Source organism: Leptonychotes weddellii, chromosome 16 (genome assembly GCF_054177405.1).
Source record: "Leptonychotes weddellii isolate Sample4059 chromosome 16, ASM5417740v2, whole genome shotgun sequence".
Taxonomy (NCBI): Eukaryota; Metazoa; Chordata; class Mammalia; order Carnivora; family Phocidae; genus Leptonychotes; species Leptonychotes weddellii.
In genome coordinates this window covers 6,872,359-6,891,623 of record NC_138384.1, presented here as the reverse complement: position 1 = coordinate 6,891,623, position 19,265 = coordinate 6,872,359, and the positions used below count along the sequence as shown (strand labels likewise).

Below are 19,265 nucleotides of genomic sequence, written 5' to 3'. Positions count from 1 at the left end.
AGCCCAGTGATGGGTATTAAGGAGGGCACGAAAACAATGTTATACAAAAACAATGAATTGTGGATCACTACATCAAAAACGAATGATGTATTGTATGGTGACTAACATAACATAATAAAATAAAATTAAAAAAAAAAAAGAAGCCCTCTCTAACTCTCTGCCCAAGATGGCTTAGGCATCCCTACCTATAGCTACTTCAAGATCATCTGCTTATCTCTCCATGGTACTAGGAACTAGAGTTATTTGTCTCAGTAGTGCCTGGTATATCACAGTCACTCGATGAGGATTGGATGAGTTAACATCTATTAGAAAGGAGTGATACGCACAATCTGTTAAGTGCTCTAAAACGCAAGTAGGAAAATACAAAGATCCAGTTAGAAAACCGGGAGAGGTTTGAAATAACAGGAGCTAGTATTTATCAAATGTCTACCCTAGGGCAGGTAATATTCTTAGGGCTTTCTGTGAAGGAGTTCACTTATTCTGTACCCTAGTCCCATGAGACAAGACTGTATCTGCCGTTTATGAATGAGGAACTTGGCCCAGAGAGGCTGAGCCACTTGCCAGAGGCGACGCAGACGAATGCCTTGGTCTACCCACCACACTGAGCGTTGGTGGCCAGACGAGGTTCGGGCCACTAGCAGGGAGAGAAACACCCCTGGCAGGAAAACAAGAAGAGGCCCACACTCATTTGTAAACTGAAATCACAACGACGGAGCTTGGAAAAGCATGACGAAGACTTGGCAAGAACTAGGGTGGGCGAAAGGGTGTCTTTGGAGGCAGCTTAAAATGTCTTATCAGAGAGAGGACAGTCTGGACACTGGAAAACTCTGGGCAGCTCAAAGGGGAAGCAGATCCACATGCCTGACACAAATGGGTTTTTAAGTTAAAACAAGATGTTCTCACCATTTCCAGTCTTTATTTGGATGTCACCTTCTCATCGAGGCCTCAGATTCTTGTTCTGTGTGTGTGGTGTGTGTTCCTTTTAATCTGAGGCCCACAGGGGCATCGCTCACTACGAGCCATTCCTGGAACGCCAAGTCAGCATCTTTGGAACCACTACAGATGTCTCAGAGGCAGGCCCCAGGGGTGCTGACCAGAACCATGCCCCAGGACACAGGGAAACGTGTGCTGGTTTGAACTTAAATCGCTGCAGTGCCTTTTTTCCTTCTTAAAACTGTTCATAGACCTCTGAGAGTGTTAGCATCGCTGGGCCTGGCACCACACCCCAAGTCCTACCCTTGGCTCCCTGTGTCTCAACCTCTTTGACTGAGCCTCAGTTTCCCCACCTAGAGGCAAGGCCAATCATGGCAAACCTTGTTGTGTGGCTATGTTGTTCCATTGCAAACTCAGAGAAACGCTGAGGGGAATGAATACTATCCGGTATGCTGGACACAAAGAAGGAGCTCAGCACCGCCAATATCATAATCATCAAAGAAGACTGGCCTTTCGTCCGAGTGCTGGGGGTGTGGGGATAAGCCATGGGCCTGGGGGGTCCACCCCAACGGGGAGGAGGAGCTTTTCACCAAAGTTGGCAGGCTGATTTTCATTTCTGTTCTGAGACCCTCTGTAGACAATGCACCCCCTCACTGCTTGTACCCTCCAGGGGGGACAGGGTGGAGGGCGCTTCCACTGCTCACCCACTTGCTTGGGTTCACCACTGATGAATGGCGGCTTGGGAACAGTTCCTAAGACTTGTTTTGAGGTAGTTGAGAGGGGAAAAGAATATCTGAGCTGACAAGGAAAGTGATGAGTCGATTTCCGAAACTTGACATCAGATTCTCTGGATGCCAAAAATCAAATCCAGGAGTGGGGAACTGACCACAGTGTTGATTTCCCCCTTGGACTCGCCATGGGTCAGGTGACAGTCAGATTTTCCATCCCCGTCTGGTGCTTTCGCTCCGAGGCAGCGGCCAAGTTGGAAGGTCTTCACATTACCCCGTAAGAGAGTTTTTAAGTTCATTCATTAGCACCCATCACTTACTTGCCACACTTTGAAAGACAAACCGGACAAACCCCCTAGGCTGCAGTTGTTGCTGTTACTGGTTTGGAAAACGGCCCACTTTTGAACCACAGAAAGGTTGGTCAGAGTCTGTGGGCCTGGGAGCGTGTGTCTAAAGTGTGTCACAAGAGGACCTGTACCAGGGAAAACAGATACCTTCGTTAACAAGAAGCCGCTGATGTGATTCACTCCGTGGCTGGGAGCCGCAGACCGTGACACTCAGAGCCAGCTTCCCCTCGGCCTCTTCCGGAGGCAGGCTGGGCACCTCAAGAAGCAGTGGCGATTCTAAAGGTCATGAACAGGGGTCATGTTCAGGACACGGAGTGTGAAGTTTCTTGAGGTCACAATTTTGAGGAAGTATCTGGGACTGTGAGCACTATATCCTTAAGTAGAACTGACCTATGATTTTCCTTGCTCTTCCACTCCTTGTCTGGTTTGGAAATCCAGGTTACACTCACCTCGTCAAAGGAGTTGGAGTGTCTCCTTTTTTTTCTCTTCTCTGCAATCATTTGGATAAGACAGGGATTATCTGTTCTAAAGTATTTGGTAGACTCGCCTATAAAACCATCTGGGCCTTGTGTGCCTTCTTCCTGCTATTTTTATGAGAGCTTCGTAATGATGGAGTTAATAATTTCTTTAATAGTTATGGGTCTATTCAGGTTTTCTGGTCGTCCTTGAGTTCATGTCCTTAAGTTGTATTTTTTTAGGGAACTGACCATCTTATCCACGGTTTCAAACTTAATGGCACAGAGTTAGTCACACCGTCTCAGGCTTAGGAGTCTATCCTTCCAGTAATAAGCAACAAGGGTAAGTCCAAGTGCCCCATCAGCACCCCCGCCCTCCCAAATCAGGGCATGTGTTTGTCAGGGATCAGGGTTTTAGGAACTGTCTTATACTGCTCGCGAGCTAGAGGGGCAGTGGTGGAGAGGCCAGCTCCGTAGTCAAATTGCCTGGATTTCTCTCCTAGTTCCGACCTGGGCACACGTACCCTTAGTTTCCTCCTCTGTAAAATGGGTAGAACCACCAAAGCTAGCTCTCACGACCGTATGAGGATCATAAAAAGTACTTCATAAACCCCAAGGCCTCATCGTAGGGGAGTTCTCATCCTCTAAAACTTTGAACTTAACTTTTCATTTCACGAACTTTGAACTTAGGATTCTTGTGAATACCAACTCAAGGTCCAGAGCAAAAGCGCTTCCACTCTGTCCATTACCACCAACTGGTATTCACAACCACCATCTGTCATTTTTGTCTCAACCCTCTTGGTGCTCATTAGTCTAGAGCAGTAGATCTGCAAGTGGGGTCCCCGGACCGGCGGCAGCATCTGGGAACTTTCTAGAAATGCAGACTCTCAGGCTCTACTCCACATCTACTGAATCAGACACCTGGTAGGTTGGCATAACAACCTTGTGTTTTGACACACCCTTCAGGGGATTCTGATGCCGGCTCCATGTGTGAGAGCCCTAAGTTCTTAAAAACCACAGGACACTACCCACGATCCTCCTGAGTCCTGAGGTGCTTTTAAAACATGCTTACTCCCCGATGATCAGTGAAGGGCAAAATGATAATCATGCAGGCAAAGGAGTGGGAAGAGATAAACAAACATTATAGAAGTGAAAGCTGAGATCATTTTAAAAGATCAATGGACAGAAATGGCAAATGTTGCCTGTTTGTGTGCGGTGACTCATTCAATGATAGGAACCATTCTGAAAATACTGAATCAAGCAGCATCTGAGCTGCAGTCCCCGCACAACAGGCAAGTTATCGGGACGCAAGGAAAAGGATTCTCAGAATTCCAAGAAAAGCGAACGTAGGGCCACAGGCTTGGCATCAACACTGGAAGCTCACTGGCTTCATGGACATTCGGGAGAACGCTGGGCACCTATGGGTTGTGCTCGCGCTCAGGGTGGAATGCTAGCTCGCAGTTAGGGATGTTTCCACAGGTTAGAGGCTCATCCGAATCTAAAAAGTACTGATGCTTTGGCCCATATCAGACAAGAGTAAGCTAGCCAGTTCTCCTGGACCAGGCCAGGAGAGAAGCCAGCCAACTCAACAGCTTTTCTGTACGGATGAAACCGGTCTATTTTAGAGAAAAATAGAGAGGGAGAGAGAGTGTAAGAGAGAGAGAGATGCCTGGTGGAAAAGTGCATCAGCAAGAAGTGATGTCAAGTTTTAAACCTTTGGAGGACCAAATCACATTCCCACTTCCATAAGCTTAACATCTAACATGTAACTTTGGCTCTACCAGCAAATGGATCCATGAACCACTGCTGAGAAACCAAATACTTCCTCTGCAATGACTGTATAGTTAAAATTCAGCATTTAAAATGCATAACCCACACCCTGCCCCTGAGATCCAGATTCATTGGATTGGGGTGGAGCCCATTTTTAACAAGCTCCCCAAGAGATACTGAGGCAGATGGTTCCAGACCACAGAGCCATTTGTCATTACCAGAGGAGTCAGAATCGAGAGCAGTACTCAGTCGCTGCACACATTTCACAAACATCGCTGGGGAAAATGCAGGCTGAAACCAAAACACCACCCGCCAGAGCCCCAATTTAGCATTTGTTCCCACAGCACAGATCAGGGAAGTCAGCAGTAAATGAGTAACGTGTTACATAAGTTGCTTTTCTGTATGCAGAACCTTAATTCACCAACGAGAAGTTAAAATCATATAAAAAGCAACAGCCCACCCCCAAAACAAATGCTGGGAAGGCGAAGCCAGGATCTCCCCAGCCCCTTCTGGGAGCCAAGGATAATCCCTTCTCTGTGCTGCAAATCCGACTGGATCACCTTGTGCCGCTAGGCACCAGATCCTTTGGTGGAGGTGGGGAAAGGTGGAGTGAGGGAAATGGGGAGGAAGACAACAGTCAAGTTTCCACATGGGCATGGACACTGGCTTCATCGAGACTTTTCTCTGGTTGAAAACATAAGTGGAGCCATGTTTTACTTGACTACACCTCTGACCCCTTGCTGGCACGTTCTGGAACCACAAAACTCCTCTGTCTTGAGTCTTATCTAAGAACCCCGAACCACCTTCTCTCTTTGGTTAAGGATTCCCAGTCTTTTCTTTTCCCCAGCTATCCTAAGACCTAAGATACTAAGCTAGTTCTAACTAGAATGTTAAAGGCTGACAGTGCTTGGAGAATTTATCAGCGCAGTGACCACAGAGGATGTGAATGTGGGCATGGCAAAGCTATACCATGTATGTAATATACATGTTACTTCTTCCACTGAACCTCTCAGGAACCTCTCAACACTGACCTGGAGCCATCCACTCTCATCTTACTGGGAGAAGTCCTTACCTATCTTTTTATTGCTCCAAGCACCTAGTGTGGTGACTAACCCTTAGGAAGTGCTAAAAAAAAAAAAAAAAAAGCATTGAATTGACTTAAATTGACATCTGATGTGAGCCTTAATTGCCACCCCCATTTTGCCACAGAGCACGTTTCAAAATGCATTAGAGTCACCTGGGGTGCTTGCTAAAAACCCATCTTCTGGGCTCCACCCCAGACTTAATAAGTCAGACTCTATGGGACCGTCATTTTTAACAAGGTGCCAGGTAATCTTAGACACATAAAACATGAGAACGGCAGCTTTAACCTTACAGGGGAATCTCAAGGACACCAATACCATGGAATGTAATTAAGCCAAAGAGCCCTTTGAGAATGCCCAAAACAGAACAAAATAGAAGTAGGTAGCTTCCTCCTCTCTGTCCAGGTACATGCCCAAGTAGAGAGCATTCAACATCGGCGAGAAAAATGAGGCCAATAAGAGACCAGAGACAAGAAAGGTCTAGAGAAGCATTCTGGAGTTAAGAATGGGATTTAACAAGGCCACCTCGGATCCCAGCAGGCTCATCCTCACCCTCCCACCCTGGTTGCGGGGTACCGTGCCCCATCGGCAGATCATGAACCAGAGGGCATCGACGAGGCCCAAAATGGAGAGCAGATGGCAAGGAGCTCTGCCCCACTTTGGAAAGTCATGTGGAATGAGAGGTGCACCTCCATCTAGACTGCTCTACAAGCCTGGCTTCTCTGCTTCACCCTGCAGGCTGGTGGCTCCTCACACTCTTGGGGCAGCCACATTTTGAGCCGGGCAGAGGACTGCTACCAGCCAGGGTGCGGGGCATCATGCGCAGGTTCCTTGCATCCACACCCAAGAAACCTCAGAAGTTCCCCTCACCAGCCGTCCTCCCCGAGACAGGGAATCCCTCTCCCGTAGGCAGCTGTCAGGGGAACGTCAAACATGGATGTTTATGCCAGGCCTCATTGACACAAGCCCACTCCTCCCCGAGAGATGAATTTTTAAAACAAACAGTTTTTACGTATGTTAGCAGGCAGAGTCATGTCAGCATCAGGGATCCCCAGACGGAAACGTGAGTCAATCTGGGGCAGACACTGCTAAATAAATCTTGTTTGGGTGAAATTCCTCTCTCTGGAGAAAGAGGAACCTCAAAGCAGATCGCTCAGATTCCCTGGCAAGATTCCCTAAAGACGCCCCAGCTCTCTGCAGCGAGGCATGCCCTGAGCACTTTGCACTCTGAAGTCACCATCGCTCTCCTGTGCACTTGCCCCCTCCTGGGAGTTCTGAGCCCGTCCCACCTGCGTCCCATACCCCTACGCCCACATACACTCAGGTTCCATCCAGGGCATCAGATGTCCCTTCCCTGTTGGGCCCGGGTTGTCCACGCTCATCCCGAGGCTTAGGTTCTGGCAGCTAAAGAGAAGAATGCCACCACCTAGACACACAGGTGTCTGAGAAATGAGCGAGGGGAGGGAACGCGTACAGATGGCTAACCTGGAAGATCCGGGCCGCTAAGGCTTAGTCAAGGAGTAATTTCACTATTAAGGATATGTCAGGTTTGGGAGCTTTAATTACCTGCGTCATTGCCTCCTCTTTCCTTAACTTTGCCTGTAGGCACCTGGTAAAACGGAGGAATTCTGTAACCTTTGCTGGGTTGCTTCCAGGGTGGAAGAAGAAGGTGCAAACCCAACGAATTAGCAGAGGATATGGTTGGGGCAGCATCCAGGACCTCTACAGACATGGGGCCAGATCCCCCAGGCCAGCAACAGATGAGGCGTGAGAGGCTCCAGCTTAAGGACGGGTTTGGAGAATTTCAGTCCAAACTGGGTCTGAGAAGAGGGGCAGACCCCACCTTTCTGGGCTACACTGTGGAAGGCTCAATGAGATTGAAAGCATGCTCTTCCCTGGGAAGTGCATGCGACCCCAGAGAGACAGTGGCCCTCTGGGGACATGAGTCTCGGGTCCCAGCGGGTGAGGACTTGGGAGCTGCCTTCACAACAGAGGCTCGAGAGTGGTTACCATGGCCCTGGGTATGTTCAAGTAGTCAGAAATTTTCAGCCCAATTACAGGCCTTGGCTGGAGCACCAGTGGCTTGGCCTCCCCCCATGCACAGGTGTCTCTAACCAGTGTGGGCCTATGACCAAGGCCACACGGCCCTCGGTGAGAGAGACAGAAGGAGAATTACTACCTAGCTAAGAGTCAAGGTTGTTGGGGTGGGGGTGGGGGTCTTATGTAGCTTCCTAGGCTGCATGAAAAGCCCCAGACACAGGAGGGAAAGACAAGCCACGTACCGAGCCCGTTCTCTGCCAATGCCCCATGGTTGACACCACATTCGGCCAGTTCTTGTTCTCCTACATCATTCAAATCCAAGCCAGGCTGGTGGGACCCGTTTCCAAAGTGCCTCTCGTCCTTCTCGGAGCCGGCATCCCCATTCTCCATCCCGTTCTGAGCCTTTTTCAGAGGCATTATCTGCAAACCGCTGGGGGTAGTCCTGTAAGACACCGTCTTGGCGGCCCTGTCACCTCCCGCAGGGGGCTTGGCTGAATAGCCTTTTTTTGGCTTGGACAGGGAAGGGTTGATTCGCTTCCTTTTATGGGAAGTCCCTTTGCTCTTTCCAGATTCTGAAGGTCTGTGGGAGAGTTTCTCAACCGATGGGCCTCGGCCGTCACGCAGGAGCTTGGAGGCGCTGGCCTGCTTCCCTGACTTGATCCTTTTGTCCTTGGACATGTGCAGCCCGTTGAATTCGTCGATAAACTCCTCACAGTGCAACAGATGGTGCTCTGGCTCCCACGTGTCCTCCGTGCTTCCGTAGCCTTTCCATCGGATAAGGTACTCCCATTTCCCTTTCTTGTTCTTCCTCTTGTCTACAATCCTTTCGACCTGGGACACAAGATGAGAGAGCCAGAAAAGAGAGAGAGAAAAAAAAAAAAAAGGAGAGAGGAAAGAAATCAGTCCCAGGCAACAATAGCACAAAGCCCACACCCAGGACAGAAGCACCTGCCCAGCCCTGGGGCGAGCCATTCAACACCGGAAGCTGACACTTCCAGGAGTGTCCAAGAAGGCTAGTTTATTTTAGGACACCACTGAATGGAACCAGAGGCCTCGGCCGTCCCCTATGACAACCATGTGATGCAATGCCTGGCTGGTGGCATCTGCCTGTCCATCCAAGGCTTACTCTTGCTTGAAATCACAGTGCGAACTTTCACTAAAGGTCTTTATTCTTTTCATTGCACCAAAGTAAAATCAGACATATAAAGACCAATTTGGTGTGACTTTTTCACCCTTACTTATGGTAAGTAACATTTATGGAGCACTTACATGGTAGGCACTATGCTAAATGTATCCTTATTTATAATAATACAAATGCTTAGTCACACTCATTGGCCAGGTACTAAATGCCAGGCATGGATGGTCCCATTGCATTTTCCCTGACGATAACCCAGTGCAATAGGTATTCTTTCTACCCCCGGTCTATACTGAGGAAATGAGGGAGATCAGGTCACTCAACCAAGTCCCAAGCTGGTAAGGGCAGAGCTGGGATTTGACCACTCTCACCTCCAACTTATTTCCTTAATCACAAGCTACAAAAATCTTCCATACTGACCCACACTGATTTGAATTGACAAAGCCCAATATCCCTCCCTGCCCCCTCCCACAGTAAGCTCCCCCAGCCTACAATGCAGGGCTAAGAGGTGAGACCTGAACCTCTATCTGTCTGGGTCTAAAGCCATGTGCTACTGTCTATGTACCTTCAAAGGTACGAAAATCTGCCCTGTCTTCAAGGATTCTCATGGAAGAACACACTTAGAAAAAAGCCAGTCCTGATGCTAATAACTGGTCCGTTGAGGGGAAGAATACATGAGGGTTCATTTATTATTATTTCAACTTTGCCTTAGATGTGAAATTCTTTAAATTAAAAAAAAAAAGACAGAAAATTCCCAATACTCTACACCCAAAGAGCTAAATTTTAATGAAAAAGTGAAACAACTACGTTCAAAAGTTCATTACATTTCAATGTCAACATAATGGAATTCTGGCCAAGTGAAATTAATGAGTGAGGAATATACCCTTGAAACTCATGAACAGAAAAACCAGGTCAGAAGGGAGAAGTGAATACAGGTATAGTTGATCATTTTTCAAGATGGGTACCAAGTGCATGAGGGTTCATTATATGACTGTTTACGTGTACATGTCTGAATATTTATGTTTAAAAATTTCCACAATAAAAAGTAAAAAAACGTTGAAAAGTGAGATTGCCTCCCAATGGCTGAAGTACAACAGAGGCTATGCAAAATAATTAAATGATTTTCACTGCTTTGCACTTAATAAATATGCAAATGGCTAGGCCATACTGCCTCTTCATAACACTGCTTCTTCAGAGACAATTTAAATGGTTTCCTTAATTGATTTATCTACAATCAAATTGGCCTATTTCTATTAAAATTCCTTTCCTTACAAAATGCTCTGTGAACATCTGTTTTAGATTTATTACATAATTTTTAGATGTATCACACAAACTCTATAACACTTTAAAAAAGTAAAACCATGCCAAACTAATCCAACTTCCCAATCTCTGGATCAAGGAATGGGGCAGGTTGAGTTTTAATTTGTGATGATGCTTCAGAAAGTCAGGAGTGTTTCTGGAAGAGTCTGAAGCCTTGCACATTTGGAGGTCTTTGAAGGGGAAAACGCTCTGCAGGTTTATAGAGGGAGGAAGGTGAACAGCACCCTGGCCCTACCTGAAAGAGCAGCATTCTCAAGAACACCAACCTAGGAGTATCAGAAGAAAGCCCAGATATTTCTCAGGAGCTAAGGGATTTGTGTTGGCATGGAGGTCTCCAGCTTCAGAAAGCATATGAAGAAACTTTTTCCCCAAGAGAAACTTCTTCCCCAGGATGAAGCAGAAAACTATGTTAGACAAACAGCGAACACAATGGATACATGGGTAGGTGGATGAATGAATAGATGGGTGGATTGTGGGATGGATGGATGGATAGAAAAATGGATGGCTGGTGGATGGATGGACACATGGGTGGAAACTGGGATTGTGGGTGAATGGAAGGATGGGTAAATGGGCAGATGACTGGATTCATGGGTGAAAGGGAGGGTAAAGAGGTGGGTTCAGAAATGGATGGGTGGATGGCACTCACTCATCAAAACAAACCTAGTATAGGGCTATGGAACAAGACTATCTGGTTTAAACCTCCTGTAAGCCTTTTATTATGTGTTCTTAAGCAAGTTAAACCTCTTTAGGCCTCATATGACTCATCAAGCAAGGGGGAAATAACAGCACCTACCTCACAGGGTGGTTGTGGAGAATATACAAATAAGTAGTTTTTCATTCCTTAGTAAAGGTCACTTAATCTTGCATATCCTCCTGAGAATACAAACCTTGGTGGTATCTAAAGACAGAATGTTTCTCCACCCTGCAGCATATGACCCCCTAAGGATATCAATTCCTCCCTGGGAAGGAGAGTCAACCTACTTACTTAAGTCCTTCTAAGTATGGGAGACAGCTATGCCGAGCAGCCTTACTCAAGAAGACTGGGGAGTCAGCAAGGGCACAGTGTCCACACAGCTACTGAGGGCCACACTGCGGGTGGGGGGCTTCGTTTCTTCCCTCCTCGCTACTCGAGGATTGAGTCACAGAGTCACAAATCCAAACAGAAAGGTTACTGCCGCCACCTCTGGTCCCATCCACAAAGCCACTGGGTGGCTTGACAGCCATTTCTACTCAAATTAACCCAATACCAACAACAAATAGTATTTCTTTAAAGATTTTATTTATTTAGAGAGAGAGAGAGAGAGTGTGTGTGCACAGGTGAGCAGGGGGAAGGGCAGAGGGAGAAGGAGAGAATCTCAAGCAGACTCCACACTGACCATGGAGCCCAATGAGGGGCTCAATCTCACCACCCTGAGATCATGACCTGAGCTGAAACCAAGAGTTGAATGCTTAACCTACTGAGCCACCCAGGCGCCCCCAACAACAAACAGTATTAACAAGACCATCCCTAATAGCCTGATGTGTGCGGGGAAACTGTTGGCTCTGCCACTTTCTATCCACATGACCCTAGGCAAGTTGCCCAACTTCTCTGGGCCTCAGTCTCCCCATCTGTAAAACAGGTTCACAAAGCCTATTTCTTTCAGGTTCACAAAATGAACTGCTTTTATTGAAAGACCAAAATGCTCACAAGGAGCTTAGAAGAAAGCTGGCTCCGAATTTCCCATCATACTTGGAATCTGTAATCTCCAGGGACCTAATTTCCTTCTTTACATCCCTGTATAGGTTTTCTGACCCTCTTTTCCTCTTCTTCTCAGGAGATTCTCAAACAGAACGAGAATTCTAATTTGTGCTGGTGATAACAAAAGCCCACATAATTTAGGACGTGATCTTGCTAAGATTGCAGCACTCTCTGTCTGGGAAATCCTTTCTTCCCCTTAAGGTCTCCCAGCCTCTTCCACTATCCTCTAACACCTCACACCTGCTGAAAACACAGACCTAGGCCTCCAGGTCCACCCTCCCCCCTCACCAGCGCAAGGCCTCCTACACTCCCTAAAGTCCAGTCCCTCCAAATGGAGACAGTCATCAATTCCCTCCCCTTGTAATTACTGACAAACACATGAATGATATTAAAAACTTGTGTGTTCACACACACCCACCAGCTCCTTTCTTTCAAAGATAAGCAATCTGAGACCTTGAACTATTTCTCAGAGTTCAACCAAATCATTAATTAACATTTACTCCCTGTGATCCCAGCCAGCATGAGACACTCTCCTAGGGCAGGCGAAGGCAGGGAGCTTCCAATGCAATTATGACCACCACCGCAATGATGAGCGGATGGCTTTCTCATTAGGAAAAGTAATGATGATAATCACCTTTACTGGTACATGCTGTTCCAGGAACTGTGCTGAGCACTCGTGAGGTTTTAGACTTCACCTTCATACCCAGGCCAGCAGCTGGGCATGACTCTCACCACTGGACAGGTGAGAAAGCTGTGGCTCAGAGAAGGTAGGTAACTCTCTCTGGATCACAGAGTCAGTAGGTGGTGAGTCAAGATGGGACCCCTCGCTCGTCAGACTCCTCAGCTGGAGTCCTCAGCCCCCGGGACACACCTCACCAGTGGGAAGCCATCGGGCTTGGGGGGGGGGCACACAGCCCTTAAATAAGCCAGCATGAAGTAACATGTGGTGACAAATGACAGTGAAGAGAAGGTGAGACAGGAAACAGTGATGGAGGGAACGGGGCCACTCCGGATCGGATGGGCAGGAAAGGCTCCTGCGAGAAAGATCAAGTTAAGCTAACACCGAACAGGGCCTTCGGAGGTGGAAAAAATTTGAACCAGGGAGAGGCCTTTCCAAGCAGAGAGAGGTCACTCCCCACCTTCCTCTTCAACCTTCCACTAGCAGGCCAGTCAAATAATACCACCACCTCACACGCATCCAGCATTTATAAAGTGTCAGCCGCTGCTGTATGTGATACCTATAGACTGACTATATATTATACACACGAACTCAATCAATCTTCACAATCTTCACAATCTTCACCCCAACGAGGCAGGTCATTTTATTCTCTCCTTTTTTTAAGAGAGGTTAAAACTGAGGCACCCAGAGGTTAAGGCCCTTGGCCAAGGCCCCACCTCCGACTATCAGCAGAGAGCTAAGACTTGGCCCAAAGCGTCTTGGCTCCAGACCCCACGCTTTCAGTGAGTGCACTATACCCACCACCCACTTCTGTCCAGTGGGCCCAACCTGGCTGAGGACCCAACCTGACAGTGTATCTACAGCTTAAGATGCTTGCCCTCAGTGCTGCCAAGGTCACAGAAGACCTAAAGCACCTTTACGTGCCTTTGGAGTAGCCTCCTGGGCCTGACTCTCCTAGCTTGCCATGGGGGGCCTCCCTCCCCTTCTGCTACAATTCTCCATTGGTTCAAATGGAAACAGACTAATCCTCAATCATATTCCTATCCCAGCTTCCCACCAAACAAAAACAGCATATGAAATTACAGTAACTCAGAAACCTGGGGTGACCAAAGGTTTTCCAGACTCTTGAAGGAATGCTTCCCACCCCAGATGGGACTGGATTGATAAACTTTGTGTTACTGAGACATGATTGCCCTGTGAATGCCAACAGCAAGAGCAAGAAAGAATAAAGGAAGAGGCCCAGGCCTGCTGTGTGCCCATACATTCACCAGAGCAGCCATCCCTACACATCCCCAGATTCTGGACCTCAAGCCCCACACCTGCAAGGACCTCTCTCTGTATCCCTTCAATATCCTGGGACAACTTCCTTGGGGGTAGAAAGGCACAGGGACCCCATCATTAAACTTGGGGTACGAGGTCTTCAGCAAGGATAAAGATAGGACAGGTCCGGGAAGCAACTAGGTATGGACTGTTTCAGGTCAGGAAGACTGATTGTTTCAGATTATCTCATCAGAGAAGGCAGTATAAATAGGCAGCGTTTCCCACTCAGTTCAGCAAACCTACACTAGAGAAATAGCTGCTGGACCAAGAAATTCGGCTCAGAGCCATGTGATTTAAGCTAGCCTCCAGATGAGAGTCTGAGCGGGGAATTCAGTAGCATCCAAGTGATGAGGGACCAAGAGGAATTCCCACACCCCTCAATTGGAAAACACTGACCCAGAGAGATCTCCTTTTGATCACGAACACACAGGCAAAACCTGGCAACAACATCCGTCGCAGACACATTTGTAAGAACTTCTAAAATGTATCAGAACACGATCATCACTAAAGGTTCTCGGAAAATCGTAACTGGGAAAAGCACTACTGCACATTTTTACATAGGGTTTGTGCTGTGTTTTCAAAGATGGCAGAAAATATGAACTCTGTTTTTAGAAGAGAAGGAAAGGTAAATGATGAAATGAAACCAACCGGTTGAGCAGGAGACTGAAATGAAAGACTCATTTACATAAGAAAGGATGCAAGGAAACCAAAAGAAAAACACAAGCAAAGAAATAAAATTCCCATCAGAACCAGGAAAGGACAGAATCAACATGCAGAAAATCAAATCTTTGAGAGAGACAAGGTTCTTGAAAAGCTTTCCAAGGACACAGCAGTTTTTAAAGAAAACCTTAAGGAACATGAGAAACAAACATCCAGGAGGGTCAACAGAGATCCAACCAAGGTAAGTCTGGTAGGGGGAAGAAACCAAAATGGGACAAGAACTCGAATAAAGCCTACCGGAAGAAATCTCTGTCTCTTGAGTCTGTAGGTCAAGGAAAGATCTCGGTGATGGGGGAGGCAGAGGTTGGGAATAAATTGACTTTATTTCTTTATTCCTATTCTTGCAAAACTACTCTTTTTTAAGATTTTATTTATTTATTTATTTATTTGAGAGAGAGCATGAGTTGGGGGGAGGGGCAGAGAGAGAAGCAGGCTCCCCGCTGAGCAGGGAGCCCAACACGGGGCTCCATCCCAGGACCCTGAGATCATAACCTGAGCTGAAGGCAGACACTTAACCAACTGAGCCACCCAGGTGCTCCACAAAACTTAATTTCAAAAAATTAAACTCCTCACTCTCACACCCCAACTCTCCCTTATCCAAAATGATAGGGAAAAAATCATGCAGACTTCAGAGAACATAAAACACCAGAATAAACACTGAAAAAAATAAATATTGCAAACTTAAGAATTCTAAAACCATTGAAGTGGGCCTTCAGATGAAAAGGAAGGAGGAAGACATCTCATGTGTTAAGGAACAAAATATATATAACTACCCATTTAAAAAATGACCTTGAGGATCCTGCAGTGCCAGAAAATAAGAAAGTATTTAAAAATTAAATAAATAAGCTCCGAATGATGGGAGAACACCAAAAGGAACCAACTGAAAGAGCTCCCAGTGGCCAAAGCTAGAACAATTTGAATAAGAAAATAAATAGTGAGAGTACTACATTTATAACCCAAAGAGTAAAATATATCCATGAGTTCATTTGATATAAGTAAATGAATTACTTATCAGAAGTTGCCTACAGGCCAAATCTGGCCCAAGGCCTGTTTTAAAAATAAAGATTTATCGGAACATACTCATGCCCATTCATTTATGTATTATCTATGGGTGTTCCAAGCCACAAAACTAACAGAGACTGCATGACCCATAAGGTCTAAAATGTTTGCTATCTGGCTTATTACAGAAAAAGTTTGCTGACTCTGGAATAAATAAACAAACGGAGGAGAAAAGACCAATATTCCTTACAAAAGAATCCAAATAATAAATGTAAAAAGAATAAGGCACACAGAAAAAATCACTACTGGAATACCGCAGAAATAATTGCTATAGACAGAGGCTAAAATTAGTGCGTAAAACTTTAAAGAGAAATCAGATATTTGCATAGCATCAAAGTATCTCCCCAACATACTTATTAACTACCATGGTAGTTTTAACAGATGCCCATCAACTGATACCCCTCCTTTAGGCGGTGGAGCTGAATTCTTCTCCCCTTGAGTGACAAAATTCAGTAACTTCTTTCTAATGAGAAGAGTATGTGAAGAGAGAAACAGTAACTGTACAGTGGAGAGACCTGGGAAACACCAGTGCTCAAGGCTGTATCACCCAGAGTAAATCCTGTCAATGCCATGCATACTCTGACACGATTCCCTCAGAAGGGTGTTTCCCTCTGCAGTATAACTCTTCAAAGCCATTACCTCTTGAGGAAACATCAGACAAACTCAGACTGAGAAACAATCTACAAAACACCTGACCGATATTTTTGGAAAGTGTTAAGGTCATGTAATGCAAGGAAAGATGGGGATACTGTCTGGGATTAGAGGGGCACTGAGAAAGTAATGACCAGATTCAATGTGGTATCCTGGACCGGATCCTGAAAAGGAAATTCACGAAATACTGGTGAAATCCTGATGAAGTCCACAGTTTAGTTCATAATGCAACACCAATGTTAATTTCTTAGTTTTGACAGATGTACACGGTGTAAAATGTAAATAACTGTGAAAACTGGTTAGGGGGGTATATGGGAACTCTGTGTACTATCTCCATAATTCTTCTAAAAATCTATAATTATTCCAAATTGGGATGTTTTTGGTTTTTTAGATTTTATTTATTTATTTGAGAGAGAGAGAGAACACAAGCTGGGAGGAGAAGCAGAGGGAGAGGGAGAAGCAGACTCCTCACTGAGCAGGGAGCCCAATGCAGGCTCAATCTCTAGGACCCTGAGATCACGACCTGAGCTAAAAGCAGATGCTTAACTGACTGAGCCACCCAGGCGCCCCTCCAAATGTTTTTTTAAAAGTCCAAGCGTAGCATTTAGTATACACAACTGTATACTAAAACTAAAAAAAAGCATCTGAATATTAACAACAATCATAAAACCTAACAATTTTAAGCACTCATCATATACTTATTTACTTAGTGATAGAAATTAGAAGGATAAGCAAAGATGTGGGCACATGGGTGGCTCAGTCAGGCTCTAAGCAGCTGGGATCTGCTAGGGCTCTGTCTCTCCCTCCCCCACTGTCCATCCCCCAACTTGTGCATGCTCTCTCTCTTCTAAAATGAATGGAGAGGGCGCCTGGGTGGCTCAGACGGTTAAGCGTCTGCCTTCGGCTCAGGTCATGATCTCAGGGTCCTGGGATCGAGTCCCGCATCGGGCTCCCTGCTCCTTGGGAGGCTGCTTCTCCTTCTGCCTCTCTCTCTCTCTGTCTCTCATGAATAAATAAAATCTTTAAAGAAATAAAATAAAATAAAATGAATGGATAAGGGGCGCATGGGTGGCTCAGTCAGTTAAGCAGTGGCCTGTGGCTCAGGTCATGATCCCAGGGTCCTGAGATCAAGCCCCACATTGGGCTCCTTGTTCAGCAGGGAGCCTGCTTCTCCCCTGCCTGCTGCTCTCCCTGCTTGTGCTCTCTCTCTCTCAAATAAATAAAATCTTTAAATAAATAAATAAATGGATGAATCTTAAAAAAAAAAGAATAAGCTAAGATATATCAGGCAGTACCAAATTTTGTACAGAGTTATCAAAGTAAAATTGAGGAACAAAATGCATTAAATAGAAAAGGAAGATTTTCTTCATTAAAAATACTAAATATATAACAGGCACGAACTTTTCTGCAGCAAATAACAGATCAAAAAATTACTAAACAATTCAACAGAAATTGATAGAAGCAATTTGAACTGAAGACTTAAACTCAATGCTTTCAGATATGGAACGATAAAGCAAATGGAAAATTGGGATATAAGAAATCTGAATAATATAAATATGATGGTCATTCTAGTAAATATTGCAGGTATTTCTATAAACAGAAACTTTTAACTTCATAATTTGTAAAGAAAATAAAATCTACAAAATTTAAAGAAAACCACTTTTGGAACACTTATAAAAATTGATTATGTACTAAAATATCAGAGAAAAACTAATAAATGCCAAAAAGAAAATATTATGTAGACTGAATTCCACATGCTATAATACCATGCTATAATACTAGATGAAAGCACAATTTAAAAATAAATCCCAACCACTTTTACAAATGAAAAAAATAACCCTCAGGACCATCAGATAAAGATCTAAGGAAATTTATAATAGTGATTTTTTGAGAAGTAAAAACTAAGTACACACATATTATGAAAGTAGTTGGGATGCGGAAGGAAAGAAGGAAGGAAGGAAGGAAGAAGGGAGGGAGGAAGGAAAGAATTCAATATCGACTCTGACTAATCAGTAAAAGAAAAAATCGCTCTTGGGAAGTAAGAGGAAAGAATAAATATCAAAGTAGAAATTAACAAACTAGAAAACATATAAAAGCTGAACCTACTGACATTCAAAAACTAAAATAAAGAGCAAAATGGCAGAGTAGGGAGCTCCAAAAGCCTGTCCCTCCACAGAAATGTTGAAAAACTCAAACAAAAAAGTCAGAATCAACTCTTTAGGAATTCTGGAAAACAAAGTTTATAGCAACCACACAAACACTGAATCAAGAAAAACACAACTTAAAAATAGAAGGAAAACTCTGCATCAGTTTTGCTTGCCCTTGACCCTCCCACTCCCCATCTCATCAGCAGTCTTGAATATGGTAGCCCACATTCCCAGTGTAGGAACATGGTCCTTGGTTCTGGAGAGCGCAGAGCAGACTTATCCTCAGAGAATTGTGTTTGTTAACTGGTCTATGGGCTACGTGAAAGACAGACACAAGCACTTGCTTTTGTTTTATTATTCCTGAAACTTACTCAGGTTGGAAAAATGGCTATGGAGAGTCATTCTTTCAAAACAATGTAAGGCAAATGAACAATCTGCTGCCAAGTGGGGCAAAAGAGTGCTGTTGAGAAAAACAATAGATGCACAGAAAGCCTGGGAGGAAAAGCTACAGAGTTTCTTCAGAAAATTAAAGCATTCAAAAATGCCCGTGTATACTGGAAATTTAGAAAGTTGAGCACTTGCCCAGGGCAGAATGCATACTCGGAAAAGACTTGAGACAGCCCTACACTTTTCACTTCTGGCTGATCTCTAGGCTTACTGCAAGGACAAGTGACAAGAAGGCAGTTGTAAATGGCCTGGCTAAGCAGTGAAGGAATGTCCCAACAGAGTCAATCTAGGAGAATCAGTCTTTCTCTCCTTCATTCTTTCTCTTTCTTGCTCTCTTTCTCTCTTTATTTCTTTCTTTCTCTTTCTCTCTTTCTATTCCTGATTTCTATATTTATTTCTCCTGGAATACAAGGAAATCTGCCACAACTAGCTTAACATAAGCTAAAGGAACAGAGACTTCAGAGACCTCTACAGATGACTAAGAATACAGATTTTACAAAACGGGCTCAGAGAATTCTCTAAACAAACAGCAACAGCCCACAAGAAGAAACAAAAACAAACACTGAGAAGGGGGAGGAATCTGATTTTCAGAGTTCTAACTGCCCAGTTTCCAACAAAAAGCTATGACACATTAAAATAAAGAGAAAAGGGGCACCTGGGTGGCTCATTCAGTTAAGTGTCTGCCTTCAGCTCA

The 19,265-nt window shown here is 45.1% G+C and overlaps 1 protein-coding gene across 1 annotated transcript in view; it reads right to left on the bottom strand.

The window, feature by feature from the left end:
* CDYL2 (chromodomain Y like 2) overlaps positions 1–19,265 on the bottom strand; it is a 125,257-nt gene that overhangs the window by 41,531 nt on the left and 64,461 nt on the right. The window contains exon 2 of the mRNA XM_081806329.1: positions 7,598–8,186. Within this exon, the coding sequence (XP_081662455.1) occupies positions 7,598–8,186 (589 nt within the window). The remainder of the gene's footprint in view (positions 1–7,597; positions 8,187–19,265) is intronic.